This window comes from Natator depressus, chromosome 1, assembly GCF_965152275.1.
Source record: "Natator depressus isolate rNatDep1 chromosome 1, rNatDep2.hap1, whole genome shotgun sequence".
NCBI classification, from domain to species: Eukaryota; Metazoa; Chordata; order Testudines; family Cheloniidae; genus Natator; species Natator depressus.
In genome coordinates this window covers 222,176,781-222,195,561 of record NC_134234.1, presented here as the reverse complement: position 1 = coordinate 222,195,561, position 18,781 = coordinate 222,176,781, and the positions used below count along the sequence as shown (strand labels likewise).

Genomic DNA, 18,781 nt, shown 5'->3' with positions numbered 1-18,781 from the left:
CATTTTTAAGCTATGTTTTGAGCCCTTGTGTGCCCAACTCCTAAATTACAGAGTGCCGAACACAGCAAGTTATTGTGTAAGCCTTTATTTAAAAAATCCTGATATTTCCATTTCTGAATAAATTTACTCCTCCTGAAAATGAGTGTGTGAAACTAGACTGGTGGATATCGATGCTGAAACCTGTATACCATTTGTCTGCCTTATGCCTGTTTCTGATCTGCAATACTCCCCAATATTTCAGTCTCAACCGAATAATCTAGCTATTTCAGTATAACTTATCATTCATACCATATTTCACCTAATGTATGGTATCTTCATAACTAATGCATACTGAAGTAAGATTAACATCAGTTTCACTTCAGGCTCAAGTCACAGTTCCCTCCCACAATGTATTTGGCAAGATATCCATATTAAGTCCCCCAAATCTCCCTCAAAGTGGTGTTTTCCCCCAGTTTCAGTTTTCCACGAAATGATGACTTTTATCCTTGAAAATTCATTGTGTATGTGAAAAAACATACACCCATTGATTTAAAAAGAACACATCTGAATTTAGCCAGGATATGAAGACATTTTGTGTTGGGTCACGCTTTTCCCTCTGAACTAGAATTATGTAAAACTTATTTGTTGGTCAGTTCTTGAGTTTAAAGTGTTTTGAGAATGCAGCAATAGCAGGACTGCATGGGCGGAGAGTGAACCCTGGGCTCGGGGAGGCTAGCCAGCCAGCCCCTGGCCCAGCTTGTCCCTTCTACACGAGGCCCCACCCCTCCCACTCCCGCTTCCCCACAGGAGCACTGGGCTGGTGGTGCGCCCTCCCCGCCCCCGAACACTGGGCAGTGCGAGCACCAGTTCCAGCCACCAGGAGTCCCCGGCCCCACGCCGGGGTTCTCGCCACGGAGGAAGAGCCGCAGAGCCCCAGCGGGAAGCAGGAGGAGACCTGGGAGCGGAGCGTGGGCGGGACAACACAGGGCTGTTTGGGGAGGCACAGCCTCCCCCGGCCTTTGATACCTGCTGCCCACGCAGGACTGAACACTAGACAAAGACAACTCCTTCCTTTACCTTCAGCGAGATATCTGTCCAGTAAATCCGATTGTCTGTCACATCAAAATCCAGAGCAGAAGCTTCTTTGACTCCCGTAAGTGGGATGGCAACATTGTTGTTGTTGGTTTCCAAAGAGATTCGCCTGATATCTGCTCTCCGAGAAAAGAGCAGGAAAGCTTCTGGGACAATGCAAGTCCTCATATCACTGATGAGCTCTAAGCCTATGGGACAGGCGCAGCGAGGGCCCTGAGGTCTGTACAGACAGAGGTGGCTGCAACCACCATTGTCCTCTGCACAAGGGTTTGCACCTGCACATTCAGTAGAAGCAAAAAGAATTATTTGACATTGTCCTCCTTTTCAAGATAATTATCCTCAGACAGAAGTGCTAACTTTCTCCACAGTACATTGCACCACAATCTACCTCAGCCTTGTCCTATAGCAAATACCTTAAGAATGGAAACAGCTGCAGACTTCACACCCATTCAGACCACTAATAAAGAAGATTATTGTGATAGTTTTTTGTGTATGTTATGGAAGTCTGTCTATTAAGAGCTGCACCGACATCACCAAACACTCATTTCACACAGGCCAAACAGCTGGGAGGAGGCCTGCATTTGACACATGTAACTTAGTGCCCATTTAGACCAATCAGTGCACATGCAAAACCTGAGTCGCTCCTAGCTTTCGTGCAGACACAGAGAGCACAGTTCGTAGACAGGTTGTGAGATGAAGGCATATAGAACAGTCTTAGCTTTATTAACCAACCGTTGGTCCTAAAGAAATACAAATCAACACGTAACTAAACTGAATTCTGTACATGTTCTAATAAGGCCCGTCTACACTAGAAAATTAAGTCAGCCTAACCATGTCACTCAGGGGTGTGAAAAATCCACCCCCCTAAGTGGCGTAGTTAAGCGCACCTAAGTCCGTGCACAGACAGCACTAGGTCGACGGAAAAATTCTTCTACCACCCCTTGGGGAGGTGGATTACCCATGCCAATGGGAGAACGCCTTCTGTCGGAGTAGGCAGTGTCTACATGGAAGCAGTACAGCAGCGCAGCTGTAGCATTTGAAGAGCAGATGAGCCCTAAGATGACAACCAGGCTATCGAGCCCTCAAAGCCTGCAGAAGGTCATTGACGACACCGTTCCCTACTCTCACTAGCCGAGTTAAATACAACCACAGATTTTCTCTCTGTTCTTGTTTACACTGTGGGGTAGTGTCTTTACAGTGTGAAAGAAACCAGTTACCCCATTCAGCTGCTTCTGAAGCTGCTTTTCACACTTTTTGTCCAGATCTGATTTTCAGTCACTCACCAATGATCTGATGGACATTAGTAGCTTTCAGGCCCATTAGGTCAGGCAGTTGGTCTATGATGATTTCTCTTTCTGCTGTACGCTTATGCACTCGCTCAATGCTACGTCTTTGCCAATCGGTCCAATAGATGTAATCTCCCAGCAAAGTGAATCCAAAGATGTGAGGCAGCTTGTCCTCCACCAGAACTCTCCTGCTACTGCCATCTGCATTCATGACCTGTGCAGAAACAGAAACATTTGAATGAGAGAAACCCTGCCAATATGCACAATAATTTCTCCAGACAGCCCACAATTAATAACTAACTTTCAACACAAAATAAAAAAAACCAACAACTAAACTATCAGAAAGGCTTTTGGCAAATCCTCCATCCACAAACCCATGCAGGACCTGTACATCTAAGGCTATATCCTTATAAGCAAAATCCTGATAAACAGATCCTAAAGTGAGGTTATGACTCAGCAAATCCTATAGTAAGAACATGCAAGAACTGCTATGCTGGTTCAGACCAACGGTACATCCATCTCCAACGGTAGCCAGTACTAGAACTTCATGGGGAATAAACAGAACTGGACAGTTGGAGTGATCCACGCCATCTTCCCCGCTCCCAACTTCCGGCAGTCAGAGATTTAGGGTTGCCCCAAAAACAGGGTTACATCCCTGACCATCTTGGCTATCCTCCATTAACTTATCTAGTACTTTCTGAAACCCAGTTATACTTTTGGCCTTCACAACATCCCCGGGCAATGAGTTCCACAGGTTAATTGTGTGTTATGTGAAAAAGTACTTCCTCTTGTTTGTATTAAGTCTACTGCCTGTTAATTTAATCAGATCACCCCTGATTTTTGTATTGTGTTGAAAGAGTAAATAACACTTCCCTATTTACTTTTTCCACACCATTCATGACTTCACAAACCTCTATCACAGTGATGCCCAAACTTTTCCTCTCAGCCTCTTCCCCCTCCTTACCAGTAAAGGAATGTGTCCACGCCCCCCTGGGCCAGGAGCAGAGTCATGGCTAAGCAGGGGGCCAGGAGCAGGGCCTCAGCCAGGCACAGGGCCACAGCTAGGGCAGGGCCACGTGATGCTCCCTCCTCACTCTCGCATGGGGGTTGGCTGGGGCTCTGCCACGCTCCCCGGACATTCCTCCATGCTGCCCTAGGGGGCGCACCCTACAGTTTGGTGACCATTACTCTAGCATATCCCCCTTTAGTCATGTCTCTTCTCACTAAACAGCCCTAATCTTTTTAGTTCCTCCTTGTAATGAAGTCAGTCCATACCTGGATTATCTTTGCCGTCTTCTCTGAACCCTTTTTCCAGTTCCACTATGCCTTTTTGAGATGTGGCAACCAGAACTGGTTTTCAAGAACCAGAACTGGTATTCAAGATATCGGTATTTATATAGTGGCATGATATTTTCCATCTTATTTTCTACCCCTTTTCAATTAAACTTTTTGACTGCTGCTGCATATTGACCTGAAGTTTTCAGAGATCTATCCATGGTGACTCCAAGATCTTTCTTGAGTGGTAACAGCTATTTTAGAACCCATCATCATATATGTGTAGTTCGGGTTATTTTTCCAGATGTGCATTACTATACTTTGCATTTACCTGTGTTGAATTTTCTCTTTTTTTTTTGCCCAGTCACTCAGTTTTGTTTGGATTTAACGATCTTGAATATTTTTGTATCATTTGCAAACTCTGCCTCCTCAGTTTTCACTCCCTTTTTCAGATCACTAATGAATGCGTTGAACAGCACAGGTCCCAGTACCGATCCTTGAGGGACCCTGACGTTTACCTCTCACTGTTGTGAAAACTGACCATTTATTCAAATCCTTTGCTTCCTACATTTTAAACCACTTTATGATCCATGAGAAGACACTCTCTCTCTTATGCCATGACTACTTAGTTTACTTAAAAAAAACAGGAGTACTTTTGGCATCTTAGAGACTAACAAATTTATTAGAGCGTAAGCTTTCGTGGGCTACAGCCCAGTTCATTGGATGCATTGAATGGAACATATAGTAAGAAGATATATATACACATACAGAGAAGGTGGAAGTTGCCATACAAACAGTAAGAGGCTAATTAATTAAGATGAGCTATTATCACATCAGGAAAAAAAAAACTTTTGTAGTGATAAGCAAGATGGCCCATTTAGACAGTTGACAAGAAGGTGTGAGGATACCTAACATGTGGAAATAAATTCAATATGTGTAATGACCCAGCCATTCCCAGTCTCTATTCAAACCCAGGTTAATGGTATCTTGTTTGCATATTAATTCAAGCTCAGCAGTTTCTCGTTGGAGTCTGTTTTTGAAGCTTTTCTGCTGCAGAATTGCCACCCTTAAGTGTTTTACTGAGTGGCCAGAGAGATTGAAATGTTTTTGAATGTTATAATTCTTGACGTCTGATTTGTGTCCATTTATTCTTTTGTGTAGAGACTGTCCGGTTTGGCCAATATACATGGCAGAGGGGCATTGCTGGCACATGATGGCATATATCACATTGGTAGATGTGCAGGTGAACTAGCCCCTGATGGCATGGCTAATGTGATTCGGTCCTATGATGGTGTCACTTGAATAAATATGTGGACAGAGTTGGCATCGGGCTTTGTTGCAAGGATAGGTTCCTGGGTTAGTGTTTTTTTTTCTGGTATGTGGTTGCTGGAGAGTATTTGCTTCAGGCTGGGGGGCTGTCTGTAAGCGAGGACTGGTCTGTCTCCCAAGATCTTAAGAGCCTTTCATGAGGGACCTTGTCAAATGCTTTCTGAAAGCCCACGTATACTATATCACCTGGATCATCCTTATCCACACGCTTACAGATACCCTCAAATAATTCCAATAGATTGGTGAGGCATGACTTCCCTTTACAAAAGCTGCGCTGACTCTTTCTCAACTTACTGTGTTCACATATGTGCCTTATCATTCTGTTATTATAGGTTTGTTTGTTTGTTTGTTTGTTTTTTACCAATTTGCCCAATATTCAAGTTAGGCTTACCAGCCTCCAACTGCCAGGATTGCCTCCGGAGACATTTTTAAAATCACCACATTAGTTGCTATTTATTTTGTGATCCCAAACTAGGCATATCAGTCACACCTCCAGTCCTATACCTCCGATCTCCTTTCTATGTTATCTTTATTACTTTTCATTTTAAATGGGAGGGGTAGTGTGATCTGGAGAATGAATACAAGTTTAGAATGTCAGGAAGTCTTGGCTCAGCATATAGGCTAGTTAGCAGTCCCTTCTATGACAGCTTAGTCCAGCTCAGGACGAATGATAATATTCCACACAGCAGATTCTGCAAACTAGAGGGTTAGGGAGAACTAACTGTATCCATCATTTTAAATAACAAGCCATTTTTGTGTTCTTTACAACTAAGATCAACATCTTCTGAACAATAAAAATAATGTAAATCACTTGGTGACTTTGGTCAAGACACTTCAATTCTCTACCTCAGTTTCCCCGTTGCTAAAACTGTGTAATTCTTACCTTCCTCAAAGGGGCACTGGGAGGATTAACTAACCTTTGTACAGCATTTGACCATGTTAAAGCACTGGGTAAGTGCTAAATATTATTAGTAAATACTAAGTGATGGAGGTGGAAGGAAACTAATATTTTAAAAGACGTATTTCTATGTCAACGTAACAATCATGTTACAACATGATTTGATATGATTACTGAATTTTGTGCAAAGAGAAATCACTACTGAAATATACTGCATTTACTTTAAATATTTTTCCATTTGTTTTCAACAAATGAACATTTCAGGAAAGACTTTTCCTTTTACTTCCATGCCAAAATATTGCATAACTTGTAAAATTCATCCATCTTTCGGAAAACTTTATGAAGTATCCAGATAGCATTCTCATCCCTGCAACAGCTCAAAAAGCATCAACTTTTCTCCCCCTTCTAGAACCTACAGTGTTACCCAAGATCTTCTGACAAAACCGCCTTATTTTGGAACACTAGATTGGGGACAGCAGAAACTTCTGAATCACATTCACGTATTGTTTTAAATGGGCCCTGCGCATCCCTGGAAGAGCCCTGGGGGCTTCCTCTTCTCTCCATGACCCACCCTAAAGATGTGTGCAAAGACAACCTTCAGTGTCAGTCAACACCAATGCATTAACCAGGGGGGCCACTGTTTTGTGGTTAGAAAAACTTCCTAGCACTACGGGATTAGCAGCCTGCCTCTCTAGTGCACCATCCCCCCTTCCACTCCCACTTGCAATCCTCAGGGCAGTGGCGGCCAGGGTGAAGGGGGAAATGAAGAACAAAAAAAACCCAAATCTTTCTCGGCATAATGCAGAGCAGGCTAGTTATTTTTTTTTAAAAGGTAATTTCTAATATCTTCCATATTAAAAAAATTTTTCCAGCCACCACTTTGGACCACCACCATAGTCTCCAAACACATCTTTTTGATCAGAAGTGATTATGTCGCAAAACTTTCTGGTAATGCTCAATTTTCCCCATCCCACATTGAGTACCCAGTCCTGTGAGCCTTCCCTCCTTGGACAGAAATCCTTCTGAAAATAGAAGCTTTGTATGTTTGCTGGCTTGGAGGAATGGGCTTTAAATTTGTCTTAGAAGTAAATTCAAAATTACTCCATGAAATGGTCACATCAAAAAGTTTTAGCCCATTATTGTACACTGTATATTTACACCCACACACACACAGTGTCCACAAAAATAAGGTAGGCATTACATTTTACTTTGTGAAATTTATATTGCTACATGTATTAAGATTCTTTTGAAAGTACAATAAGCACATTTTTCCAAACCTAATTTTGTATTAAGGTACATTTACCAACCTAGGTCTACACCTTAAGCTTTTTACACCAATAACCAAATCCAAATGCTGCTCTTCTCATTACAGATCGTTTAATTTTTAGACTTCCTTTCGAAAACTGTGCTGTTATTCTACTTCAGAAACTTTCAACATCTGCTGACTTCCCCCATTTTTTCCTAGCTGCATGGTTCCCCGACATTCTTTTTTGACAAATGAGGTGCCTGAACAAAGATGCTTAACTGAAGAACCATGAAACTGCTCTAAAAAATGTCTGTAAGGCAAACTGTGACTAACACCTTTTGCTCAAGCCAACAGTCTCTCCAACCTTCAAGCCACTAGTCTCTCTAATCAGCGTGCAGAGCCCCCTTTTACAAAAATCTTCACTGGTAAAGAAAACATCTCCACCCTTTAAGTGAAACTCACCATCCACATTTTATCTTATCAGCATCTTGCTGACTTTCACAGTTGTTCTAATTCTCTGTGCTGACTTCACTTTTTTCCTCCCGAAGCCATAAAGATAAGCCACTTGTCTGTAACTAATTAATTCACAATAATTAGTGCTTGCTAAGCAGAACAGCCAGCTATGGGGCATGCCTAGACATAAACAGATCCTGTAAGTGGAAGTGACCAAATAAAATAAACAGTAGTCATCATTAAAATGTCACTAGTTACCAAAAGTAGCCACCACACTGCATTAGCTAAGCTACCACACTTTCACCCTGTACTTACAACAGAATACAATTGTGGTATTAGAGACGGTGTCCTGGGAACTGCTGGTAAAAGATTACTTAAAAAGCGTGCACTGTGAACTAAATGGAAGCTCACATAAGCTTTAAATGGCAAGCTATGCTATTAAAACAGAGCAATCTACCACACTTGTCATGAAAGGAAGGTGGGGAGGGGGCAGGGAGGAGAAGAGAAAGGAAACCATCACCTAGCCCTTTGTGAATTTCTGCTTTGGAGTGTTTAAGAAGATTACTTACCTGCAACTGGAGGTTCTTTGTGATGTGGGGCCCATATCTCTATTCCACTGTGGGTTACGCATGCGCACCATGCGCTGGGAGTCAGAAAATTTGAAAGTAGTGTCGATTGGTCTGCACATGTGCCCTGTCTTGCTTGGTGCTTCCGACAGAGGCAATAAAGGGCGAGACAGACCAACCACCTCTTCAGGTCCTTTTCTACTGTGAATAAGGGAGGGTGGGTATTGGAATATAGAGAGGGACCACACTTCTCAAAGAACCTCCAGGTACGGGTAAGTAACCTCCTCTGGTTCCTGGAGTGATGGTCCCTATTGCATTCCACTGTGTGTGACTGACAAGTAGTATCTAAGCAGGGGGAAGGCGTGAGGCTGAGGCTGGTAAGGTTGAATGGAAAACTGCCATCCAAAAGGAGGCATCAGCAGCTGAGTCCTGTACCAGGGCATAATGCCTGGTAATTGTGTGGACAGCGCTCCACGTGGCCAGTTTACAGGTATCTAGGAGGGGTACGTCCTGAAGAGACACTATGGTTGTTGCTTGAGCTCTAGTGTAGTGAACTCGTACCCCTGTAGGGGGAGGGAGGCTTGAGAGCTGATAGAGTAGAATGCAGCCAGAGACCCATTTGGAAATTCTCTAGGTGGAGATGGCATGCCCTCTGACTCTCTCCACTACAGTGACAAACAATCTCGGGGACTTCCTGATTGGTTTTGTTCTCTGTTGATAAAAGGCCAAGGCTTGTCATACGTTGACCGAGTGGAGTCTGTTATTCTAGAAATGTATGTGGTTTTGGGAAGAATACAGGTAAGTGAATGGATTGGTTAAGGTGAAATTCCATAACCACTTTAGGGATAAATTTGGGATGTAAGTTTAAAGAAACTTTATCTTTATGAAACATGGTTTATGGAGGGTCTGCCTTCGCCGACTCTCCTCACCGATGGGATTACAAAAAAGGTGACCTTCATGAAGAGGAGGGAGATGGAGCAAGTAGCAAAGGGCTCAAAGGGAGCACTTGTCAGTACCAAAAGAACAAGTTTCGAGTCCAATTGGGGTGCAATCTTTTGAGAAGGTGGCAAAGTTCTTATCAGGCCTTTCCAGAAGTCGGAACCGACTGGTTTGTGGTTGTGCGAAAATAGAGTAGCCCTCAGTAGGTTGATGGAATGCACTGACTGCTGCCAAGTAGACTATCATGGTACTGAGGGAGAAACCCGATGTCTTCAAAGTTAGAATATAGTGTAGGATGAGTGGAATATCCGTAGCTTCTGGTAGAACACCTCTTTGTTGTGTCCAGGACAAGAAATGTTTCCATTTAGCTAGGTCCCTAGTCAAGTCCTTTCTGCTATCAGAGAGGATCTCTCACAGGGCTGAGAAGCATGTACAGTCTAGGGATGGTGCCCATCCAAATACCACATCCTGAGCAGACATGCCAAACCCGTGGAGAAAAAAAAACGCAGAAATTGGGCTTGTTATTGGCTTGAGAGTTGCTTGTTGGCTAGTTTTTGGCTTGTAGCTTGTTGGGCTTGTAGTGTGTTGGTTGTTGCTGCTTCCTTCCCTTTTTTTTTTTTTTTTTTTAAAATCGGCTCCCGGCAAGCAGGGGAAAGGTGAGAAGAGAGTCGGGGTGCACAGCGGGCTCACCACAGTCCCAGATTTCACGCCAGGGGGATCTAGTCACAGAGTGTTGGGGTTCTTAGGGATTGGCTTGTTTTGGCCTGGTTTTGAAATGGGATTAGCTTGATTTTTGGCTTATTGTGAAAGTCAGGGTTTTTATTTACTGCATGAAAGTTGGCAACTGTGGTCCTGAGATGGAGTGGTCATGGTTTAGAGTGTTAGATCTTGCTGCTGTATTGGGTCAGGAGCTCGGGAAACATTGGCAGTGAAATTGGCAGACGAGACAACATGCACAGGAGGTTGGGGAACCAGAACTGTCTAGGCCAAAAAGGGGTGATCAGGATGACTGTTGCCCTGTACCGCCAGATCTTGCATAGCATTCACTGCAGGAGCGGCAGTGGAGACAAGGCATAGTTGAACAGCTCTGATCAGGAAAGAAGGAGAGCATCACCCTGGGAGCAGTAACCTAGGGCTCCTCTGGAGCAATAGGTGGTGCACATGTTGTTGGCCTGGGAAGCAAACATCACGTGAAAATGCCATGCAGCACTTGTCGTGATTTTCCCCACTTGCAGTCGATAGCAAAGTGCCTGCTGAGGGAGACAGAGTACATTCTGCTTCCCTAGAAGCTAGGCTGTAAATAGGGTGATCTGACTGCTGATGCACCGGTTCCAGAGATTGACTGCTTCTGCACACAGAGAGGCAGATCTTGCTCTGTCTTGCTTGTTGATGTAGAAAACCGTCACGGTGTTGGTCTGACATTATCAGGATATGGTGAGAGTGGATGAATGGAAGAAAAAATTCACATGCCTGCCTTCTCACCCTTAATTCCAGGGCACTGATGTGCATTCTGGACTCTAGAGTTGTCCATGTTCCTTGCACCGGGTGGTTGCCCACATGGGCTCCCCAACCTAGTAGGGACGCATCTATAATTATGACCTTGTTCAGTGAAGAGGAGAGAAAGGGGACCCCCACACATACATATGAAGATTTGTCCTTGGTGGGAACTGTCAGTGTGAGTTTTGTGGAATGATCGCTTGGAGAATAAACCAACTGTAGCCATGTTTGAAGGCAACAAAGGTGGAGACTTGCGAATGGAGTATCGTATGTGCACAAGGCCATGTGGCCAAGTAGGGACACAGTGACCAAGTAGTGACCTGAGGGTTGCTCAAGATGTGAGCTATATCATCATTCATGGTCTGGAACTTGTCTGTGGGCAAGTACACCCTTGCAGTGACAGAGTTCAGGGTTGCCTCAATGAAATCCAAAGATTGCAGGGGGTAAGAACAGATTTTTCAATGTTTACTCTGACTCCCAGTGAGGAAAGGAGGCAGAGCATTATAGAGGCTGACATACAGACTTCTTGGCATGATTTGGTGGTGAAGAGCCAGTCATTAAAGTATGGGAAAACAATGTCTGACATGAGCTGCTACCACTGAAAATATCTTGGTAAAGACTCTAGGGGTGGTAGCTATCCCAAAGGGTAGGACTCCGTATTGGAAATGGCTGGAGCCCATAAATCTGAGATATAGTCTGTGAGTGGGATAAATATTGATGTGAAAGGGACAGCAGTACCATTGGAGCCTAATGTTTCTGGCTTCTTGTCTTGCCTGTGGGACTTAGGACATCTTAAGTCCTCATGGGCTGAACTGGTGGATTTGCTTACAGGCACATCCGATTTCTTTGAAGTGGACTTAAAGTAAGACTTATTCCCTTGCTTATGAGGAGTGCTTCCTAACTTCCCAAGTAGGCCCTGCCATGGGGTGTGTGGGGCTGGATTCCCTGGCACCGGGGTTGGACTTTGCAGCAGAAGGCACGCTACTTGATGACTCAGGCCAATGTATGGAGTTGAGGGGGGGTTTCCAATCAGGGTCTCATTGCCTTCTCCATGAGATACTTGCGGAGATTAAACGCCCACCCTTCTTGGGTACGGCTGGGGAAGGACTGGCAAACACTGCACCAAGCCATGATATGAACTTCTCCCAAGCAGCAGAGACAGCACTGGTAGTCATCAGTGACTGAGAAGGACTGTGGACAGCAAGCGCAGAGTTTGAAGCCCAGAGTTCTGGGAATAGTCTGATACCCAAACAGAGTATGAGGGGTTCCCCCATAGCTTAATCTAAAGCTAAAAGATACTAAAAACTATTAAAATTATTAAATCTATTAAAGTTTATTAAGAACTATTCAAACCCAGGTCTTTCTCCTCCTCTGTTGCATCCAACTGATCAGACCCCAGTTTATAGCAAAAATTCTTGTTGCATGACCTTTCATTTTGTACTATTAAATTTCATCCCACTTCTCTTACTCCAGTTTTCAAGGTTGTCCAAATCTTCTTGTATGATATTCCAGTCCTCTTCCATATTGGCACTGCTTCCCATCTTTGTGCCATCCATAAATTTTATTACCAAACTCCTACTTTTTCTGCCAAGATCATTCATGAAAATGTTAAACAACACTGGTCCCAAGACTGATCCTTGAGGAACTCTACTAGTAACCTCCCTCCATCCTAGCAATTCACCTTTCAGTATGATCCGTTGTTGTCTTTTCTTTAACCAGTTCCTTACCCACCTTTTAATTCTCATATTAATCCCCATCTTCTCCAATTTAACTAATAATTGACAATGTGTGAAATCCATAGATTAGATCTACAGCATGACCTTTGTCTTGAAAATTGGTTATCTTCTCAAAGAAAGAGATCAGGTTACTGTGGCATGATCTACGTTTTGCAAAACTATGTTGTATTTTACCCCAATTACTATTTACCTCTATGTCCTTAACTACTCTTTCAAAATTTGTTCTCAGTTCTTGCATACAACTGAGGTCAAACTAAGAGGCCTGTCGTTTCCCAGATCACTTTTTCCCACCTTTCATAAAATATAGGTAACATATTTGCAATTCTCCAGTCATAGGGTATGACCCCTAAGTTTACAGAGTCATTGAAAATCCTTGCTATTGGGCTTGCAATTTAATGTATCAGTTCCTTTGATACTCTTGGATGGAGATTATCTGAGCCCCCAGATTCTGTCCCATTAAACTACTTGAGTTTGGCTTCCGCCTCAGATATGGTCATTTCTACTTCCACATCCTTGTTCCCATTAACCAGCCGGCCACTGCCCCCCAAACTCCTCATTATCCTTATTAAAAAGTGAGGCAAAGTATTCTTTTAAGTATTGGCCCATAGGTAGATTATCTTTAATCTCCACTCCCTCCTCTGTGTTTAGCAGTCCCACCTCTTTCCTTGTTTTCTTTTTATTTATACGGCTAAAGAACTTTTTACTAATTGTTTTAATTTCCATTGGAAGGTCCAACTTTGCTTGGCTTTTGGCAGTTTTCTCACTTTTCCCCCTATATTTTCTGAGTTCCAACAGGTAGCTTTTCTTGCTGATCCATCCCTTCTTCCATTCCTTGTAGGTTTTCTGCTTTCTCTTAATAACCTGTTTGAATGCTTGCTCATCCAGTTTAGTCTGTAATCTTTCCTCACGAATTTTTTCCCTTTGCTCAGGATGCAGGCCTCTGATAGTTTCTGCATCTTTGACTTCCAATAATTCCAAGCCTCCTCTACATTCAGATACTGAAGTTCTTCAGTACAGTCCACTTCCCTAACTAATTCCCTTAATTTTATACCATTTGCCGTTTTGAAATCAACCCTAGCTGCAGACCTATTTTTGTTTATCCTTCCATTTAGCAAGCATGTAGGACCATTAATCATCTCCTGATGCACAGAACTGAGATTCTCAGCACCATGCAGGACCTAGTGGATGGATCTGCAGCAATGAGTTCCCGAACTGTGGTGGGGAGACAGACAGCATGCTCATCCCTATTTTGGCACTAGCCCACCTTGCTACTGAGTACTTCAACAGAAAGGCTACTTTTCTATCGTTATGCAAGCAATGATGGATCACAGAGAATGCTTCATTGATATCTCACATTTTGAAGAACACAGGACTTAGAAAGCTCAGAAAGCTGCAAGCAGAAACATTCTTTCCCAACCGGCAGATTACCATCAGTGACGCTGAAATGCCCATGCTGATCCTGGAGGACTCAGCCTACCCCTTGCTCCCCTGGCTCATGAAGCTGGGCACTGGCCACCTTGACAGCACCAAGGAAAGATTCAACTACCGGCTCAGACTGGCTAGGCTGTGGAGGAGCCTCAAATAGGTCCTGGCTTGCGGCATGGTCGGAATCCCCCCCTCACTGTTCACAAAAGGGGCTTCTGTTTTGGGCTCCTCAAAGGTACCCATAGTGGTTTGCGGAGTGCTGGTGGGGTCTCTGCCAAATATGGCATGCAGGTCCGCGGCTCAGTACCTGATCTGCTGTTATGCTCCTAGGCCTGGTATCCCTGACAAAGTTCCTTCGCTTTCACGCGGCACTGCTGCTGCTCTCTGTCATACCCCTTTGCCCGCATCCCCTGTGCAATATGATCGTAGATGTCCATGTTTCTATGGTTGGTCCGTAGCTGTGCTTTCACAGCCTCTTCTCCCCACAGGCTAAGGAGATCCAATACTTGTGTATTCCAGGCAGAAACACACCTAGTCGTACATGATCTGTTGGGCAGCTGCACATAAGGGTGAGCTCCTAGGTGTGTAATCAGGATGAGGCACTCCACAAACATGTGGGAAGCTTAAGGGGTGGATGTGGCTTCTGGGCTCCATGACCCCAGGACAGTGGAGTTTAAAACTGTGGCCAGAATGGTCACTGTCACAGGGAACGGGGCATTGTGAGACAGCTGCTGAAAGACTGTTAGGGTCGAGTCAGGTCACGTAGTGTCTACACTCACATGATGTTGCCCTCATTAGGTCAACCATGGCTCTACGCCATTCAGGGAGATGGTTTTACTATACTGCTGTAAATGGATGCTTATGTCAGCTGGCGACAGATTTGAACATAGACACGCATACACAGACCTAACTTTGTAGTGTAGATCAGGCCTAAGTAACTTGCCCAAGATCACTCAGGAAGTCTGTAGCAGAGCAGGGAATAGAACCCAGGTCTCCCAAGTCCTAGGTGGGCAACAAGAAAACTTGGTTATTTAAGTGAACTTAACACTGGTGAAAAGGTGCTGGATTGGCAGTCCAGGTACAGCACTATGGCCGTGCAACCTTGCCCACACATGCCCCAATCCTCACCTGGAAGGGTGGGAGCATAAATCAGGTTCCATGCCCATTCAAACCATAACCACTCGGCAGAGACTGGCAAGAAGTGTTGTTAATTAGTGCCAACTGTGGTGAAGAAGTTTCTTAAAGGGCACATCTGTCTACAAAGAGCTGGAGTTAGAGCAGCAGTAATTCCATCGTGACCAAACAGACAGCAACATTTAGTTCCTACTGACCTTAGCTGGATTTCAAAAGGTTTTAAAAGGATCCCGATGTGTAATTCACAAAACAAAAAAGAACCAGAGTGATGCAGGGGGAAAAGCAAGAAGGGATGCTGGGGCGATGCATACATTCTATACAGAAGAGAGGAAAAAACAGTCATAAATCAACTCATTCTAGAGGATTTCAACATACACTCTTCAGACTGTGAAATTCAGAGAACAATCAGGTCACATGCTGATCTTCCTTGCATGTGTACTCCTCTGAGGGATCCCAAACTGGATTATTCAGCCAAACTGATAACCAGGCACTCTGAATCCCTGGTTAAGAAACCTGCCTTATAATCTGAACTAGTGTCTCCAGTGGTTTGTGCTGCTTTAACCACAGTGTGGTGTGGGTTTCACATTCTGAGGCCATTCTAAATACTTCAGACCACAGTGAGAATACAGGCTACAACAGGAAACAGATGTGGCTTAACCACAAACACTACCTTTACTGAAAGAGCGAGTAGTTCTATGAAAGGGGGGGAGGAGGAAATCACACACAAGAAATGCAAATGGTCTTTCCTCTGGGCAAGGGTCTTGCAAATCAGTCAAAGAAAACAATATCAATACAAAACTTCAAAAAAAATATAGCATGTTGAAAATAAAATTAATTAAAACAAAAAACAGTGGCCATATCTTAAGATGCTGATGACCAAACACGATGTGAATAATACATACAACTTAATCTCTCATAGTATTGTTTCCATCTGAAACCAAAAAACTTCAGAGTGGAATTTTGCACCAGAGCAATTTGTTCGGTGTCTCAATTTTTGCCAAATATTCTAGATGTAATTCACTTCTGAATACCAACAACAACGAAGTGATATAAGTGGGCTGATACAGTGACATTCCACTTCTGGCAGCGCTAGCTGACATTTGACTGGTGGTCTCAATCTAGTCAAAACACCTTGGCCATTTCATCAGTAAATTCCAGTCAGTTCCCATTAGAACAGGAAGGTTTGGCAAATCATTACTATGGTGTATTGGCAGAGTTATATGGGGGGACCCCAGTGAAGTGACCTTTCAGCATTTTCAGTATTATTTCTATTGTCATTCTGAAGATTACCTTAGCATCATTTCAGAACATGACTGAAAACACTCTTGGTGTTCGGTTCAGCTTACCTGATTTTGGGAGATTTTTGTATTAATTATTTCTGAAGAAAGGACAATGGTTTTAATGCTATGTACTGTGGTCACTTCATGAAATTAAAAAAAAGCATTTAATAGGCACCTTGTTGCTGTAAGAACAACAGCTTTAAAAATAATTCAAAAGAATATAAGACACCCCAACAACATTTCACACCAAGTTGTCCCTCCTCAAAAATGCCCTCCCACCCCAAAAACAAAACCAAAAATCCACATTCTAAATAATCAATATGCTACACACTCCCCTGGAAAATCTGGCACTGTCATAGGCAGCATACTGAGCGGGATGGATCATTGGTCTGACCTAGTATGGCCATTCTTAAATTCAGATTTGGCCAAGTTTGAAAGGCCTTACGCTCATCTTGATATAGTGTAGTTGTAGCCATGCTGGTCCCAGGATATTAGAGACACCAGGTGGGTGAGACAAGGTCTTTTATTGGATCAACTTCTGAAGATATTACCTCTCCCACCTTGTCACTCAACTTGATGGCATTTCAGAACACAATAACTTTTGAATGCCACATCTGATCAACTCCAATATGCCAGGGAATGTTCTACGCATCAATGGGCACAACCATATTGATTTGGGTGAAATTCAGGAGACAGGAAAAGGAAAACGGAGGACACACAAAGCCCCTGGCATCTGGTTGCAAACTTAGCAACTCCAACCACCTCTGTAACTGTCTATAGATCAAAGAACCAGCAGATGGCAGCCATTACCACCTTCCAGCATAACACACCCATCTCAGCTCTGCCCTTCCTCCCAACACGGTTTAAAATGTCGACACCCTGAATTACTTATCTCCCACACAGAAAGAACATAAATAAGAATGGTGGAGGTAAGGGGGAAAATGGGGGCACACAAAGAGCCCCTAGCATGGAAGCGAGAATGGGGAACCCTGGTATGGGGGAGAAAGTGACACGGAGAGCACACACAGCCCCTGCCATGGGGAGCTTGGGGGTTTCAGGAAATACAGTGGTCCAGGAAGGTGGCACACAAAGAGCTCGTCAGGGGTGAATGCAGGAATCCAAGGAGCCTCTAGTGTATGCAATGTGCCTATCTTACACAAGCAACGAAGTGTGACCCTCTAGTTCAGACATTTTAATTGTTGAGGTAGTTATTAGCTGGTCTAGCATGGGATCTGTACATGTATATACACAACAGTATGCAAAACTAATATCATTACTTAGTATGGATAATACTTATAATGTGATGGTAAAGAAGGCAAATTTGTAATAATTCTACTCAAGATCTAATTGTTCTTTCCATGTTAGGTGTTACAGAACCCACTTTTGCTCTCAGATAAAACACCGTAAGTGTATAACAAGGATATTGCCCAAAAACTTACTAAAATTATATCTTTTCTGCATTTCCTTTTCTATTACTGCAGACATCATAAACATAGCACTTAGAGAAGAGGAAAGTGATCAGGAACAGTCAGCATGGATTCACCAAGGACAAGTCATGCCTGACTAATCTAATTGCCTTCTATGACGAGATAACTGGTTCTGTGGATGAAGGGAAAGCAGTGGACGTGTTGTTCCTTGACTTTAGCAAAGCTTTTGACACAGTCTCCCACAGTATTCTTGCCAGCAAGTTAAAGAAGTATGGGCTGGATGAATGGACTATAAGGTTGATAGAAAGCTGGCTAGATTGTCGGGCTCAACGGGTAGTGATCAATGGCTCCATGTCTAGTTGGCAGCCGGTATCAAGTGGAATGCCCCAAGGGTCGGTTTTGTTCAATATCTTCATAAATGATCTGGAGGATGGTGTGGATTGCACCCTCAGCAAATTTGCAGATGACATTAAACTGGGAGGAGAGGTAGATACGCTGGAGGGTAGGGATAGGATACAAAGGGACCTAGACAAATCGGAGGATTGGGCCAAAAAAAATCTCAAGAGGTTCAACAAGGACAAGTGCAGAGTCCTGCACTTAGGACGGAAGAATCCCATGCACCGCTACAGACTAGGGACCGAATGGCTCAGCAGCAGCTCTGCAGAAAAGGACCTAGGAGTTACAGTGGACGAGAAGCTGGATATGAGTCAACAGTGTGCCCTTGTTGCCAAGAAGGCCAATGGCATTTTGGGATGTATAAGTAGGGGCATTGCCAGCAGATCGAGGGACGTAATCGTTCCCCTCTATTCGACACTGGTTAGGCCTCATCTGGAGTAGTGTGTCCAGTTTTGGGCCCCACACTACAAGAAGGATGTGGAAAAATTGGAAAGAGTCCAGTGGAGGGCAACAAAAATGATTAGGGGACTGGAACATGACTTATGAGGAGATGGGGATGTTTAGTCTATGGAAGACAAGAATGAGGGGGGATTTGATAGCTGCTTTCAACTACCTGAAAGGGGGTTCCAAAGAGGATGGCTCTAGACTGTTCTCAGTGGTAGCAGATGACAGAACAAGGAGTAATGGTCTCAAGTTGCAGTGGGGGAGATTTAGGTTGGATATTAGGAAAAACTTTTTCACTAGGAGGGTGGTGAAACACTGGAATGCGTTACCTAGGGAGGTGGTGGAATCTCCTTCCTTAGAAGTTTTTAAGGTCAGGCTT

The 18,781-nt window shown here is 43.7% G+C and overlaps 1 protein-coding gene across 2 annotated transcripts in view; it reads right to left on the bottom strand.

Moving 5' to 3' along the window:
* The window catches only part of LRP6 (LDL receptor related protein 6), a 194,998-nt gene that overhangs the window by 46,073 nt on the left and 130,144 nt on the right, over positions 1-18,781 (bottom strand). For both annotated transcript variants that reach the window (XM_074936314.1, XM_074936305.1), the window contains exons 8-9: positions 2,355-2,571; positions 1,057-1,346 (exon numbers count right to left, since the gene is read on the bottom strand). In XM_074936314.1, coding sequence (XP_074792415.1) covers positions 1,057-1,346; positions 2,355-2,571 — 507 coding nt within the window. The remainder of the gene's footprint in view (positions 1-1,056; positions 1,347-2,354; positions 2,572-18,781) is intronic.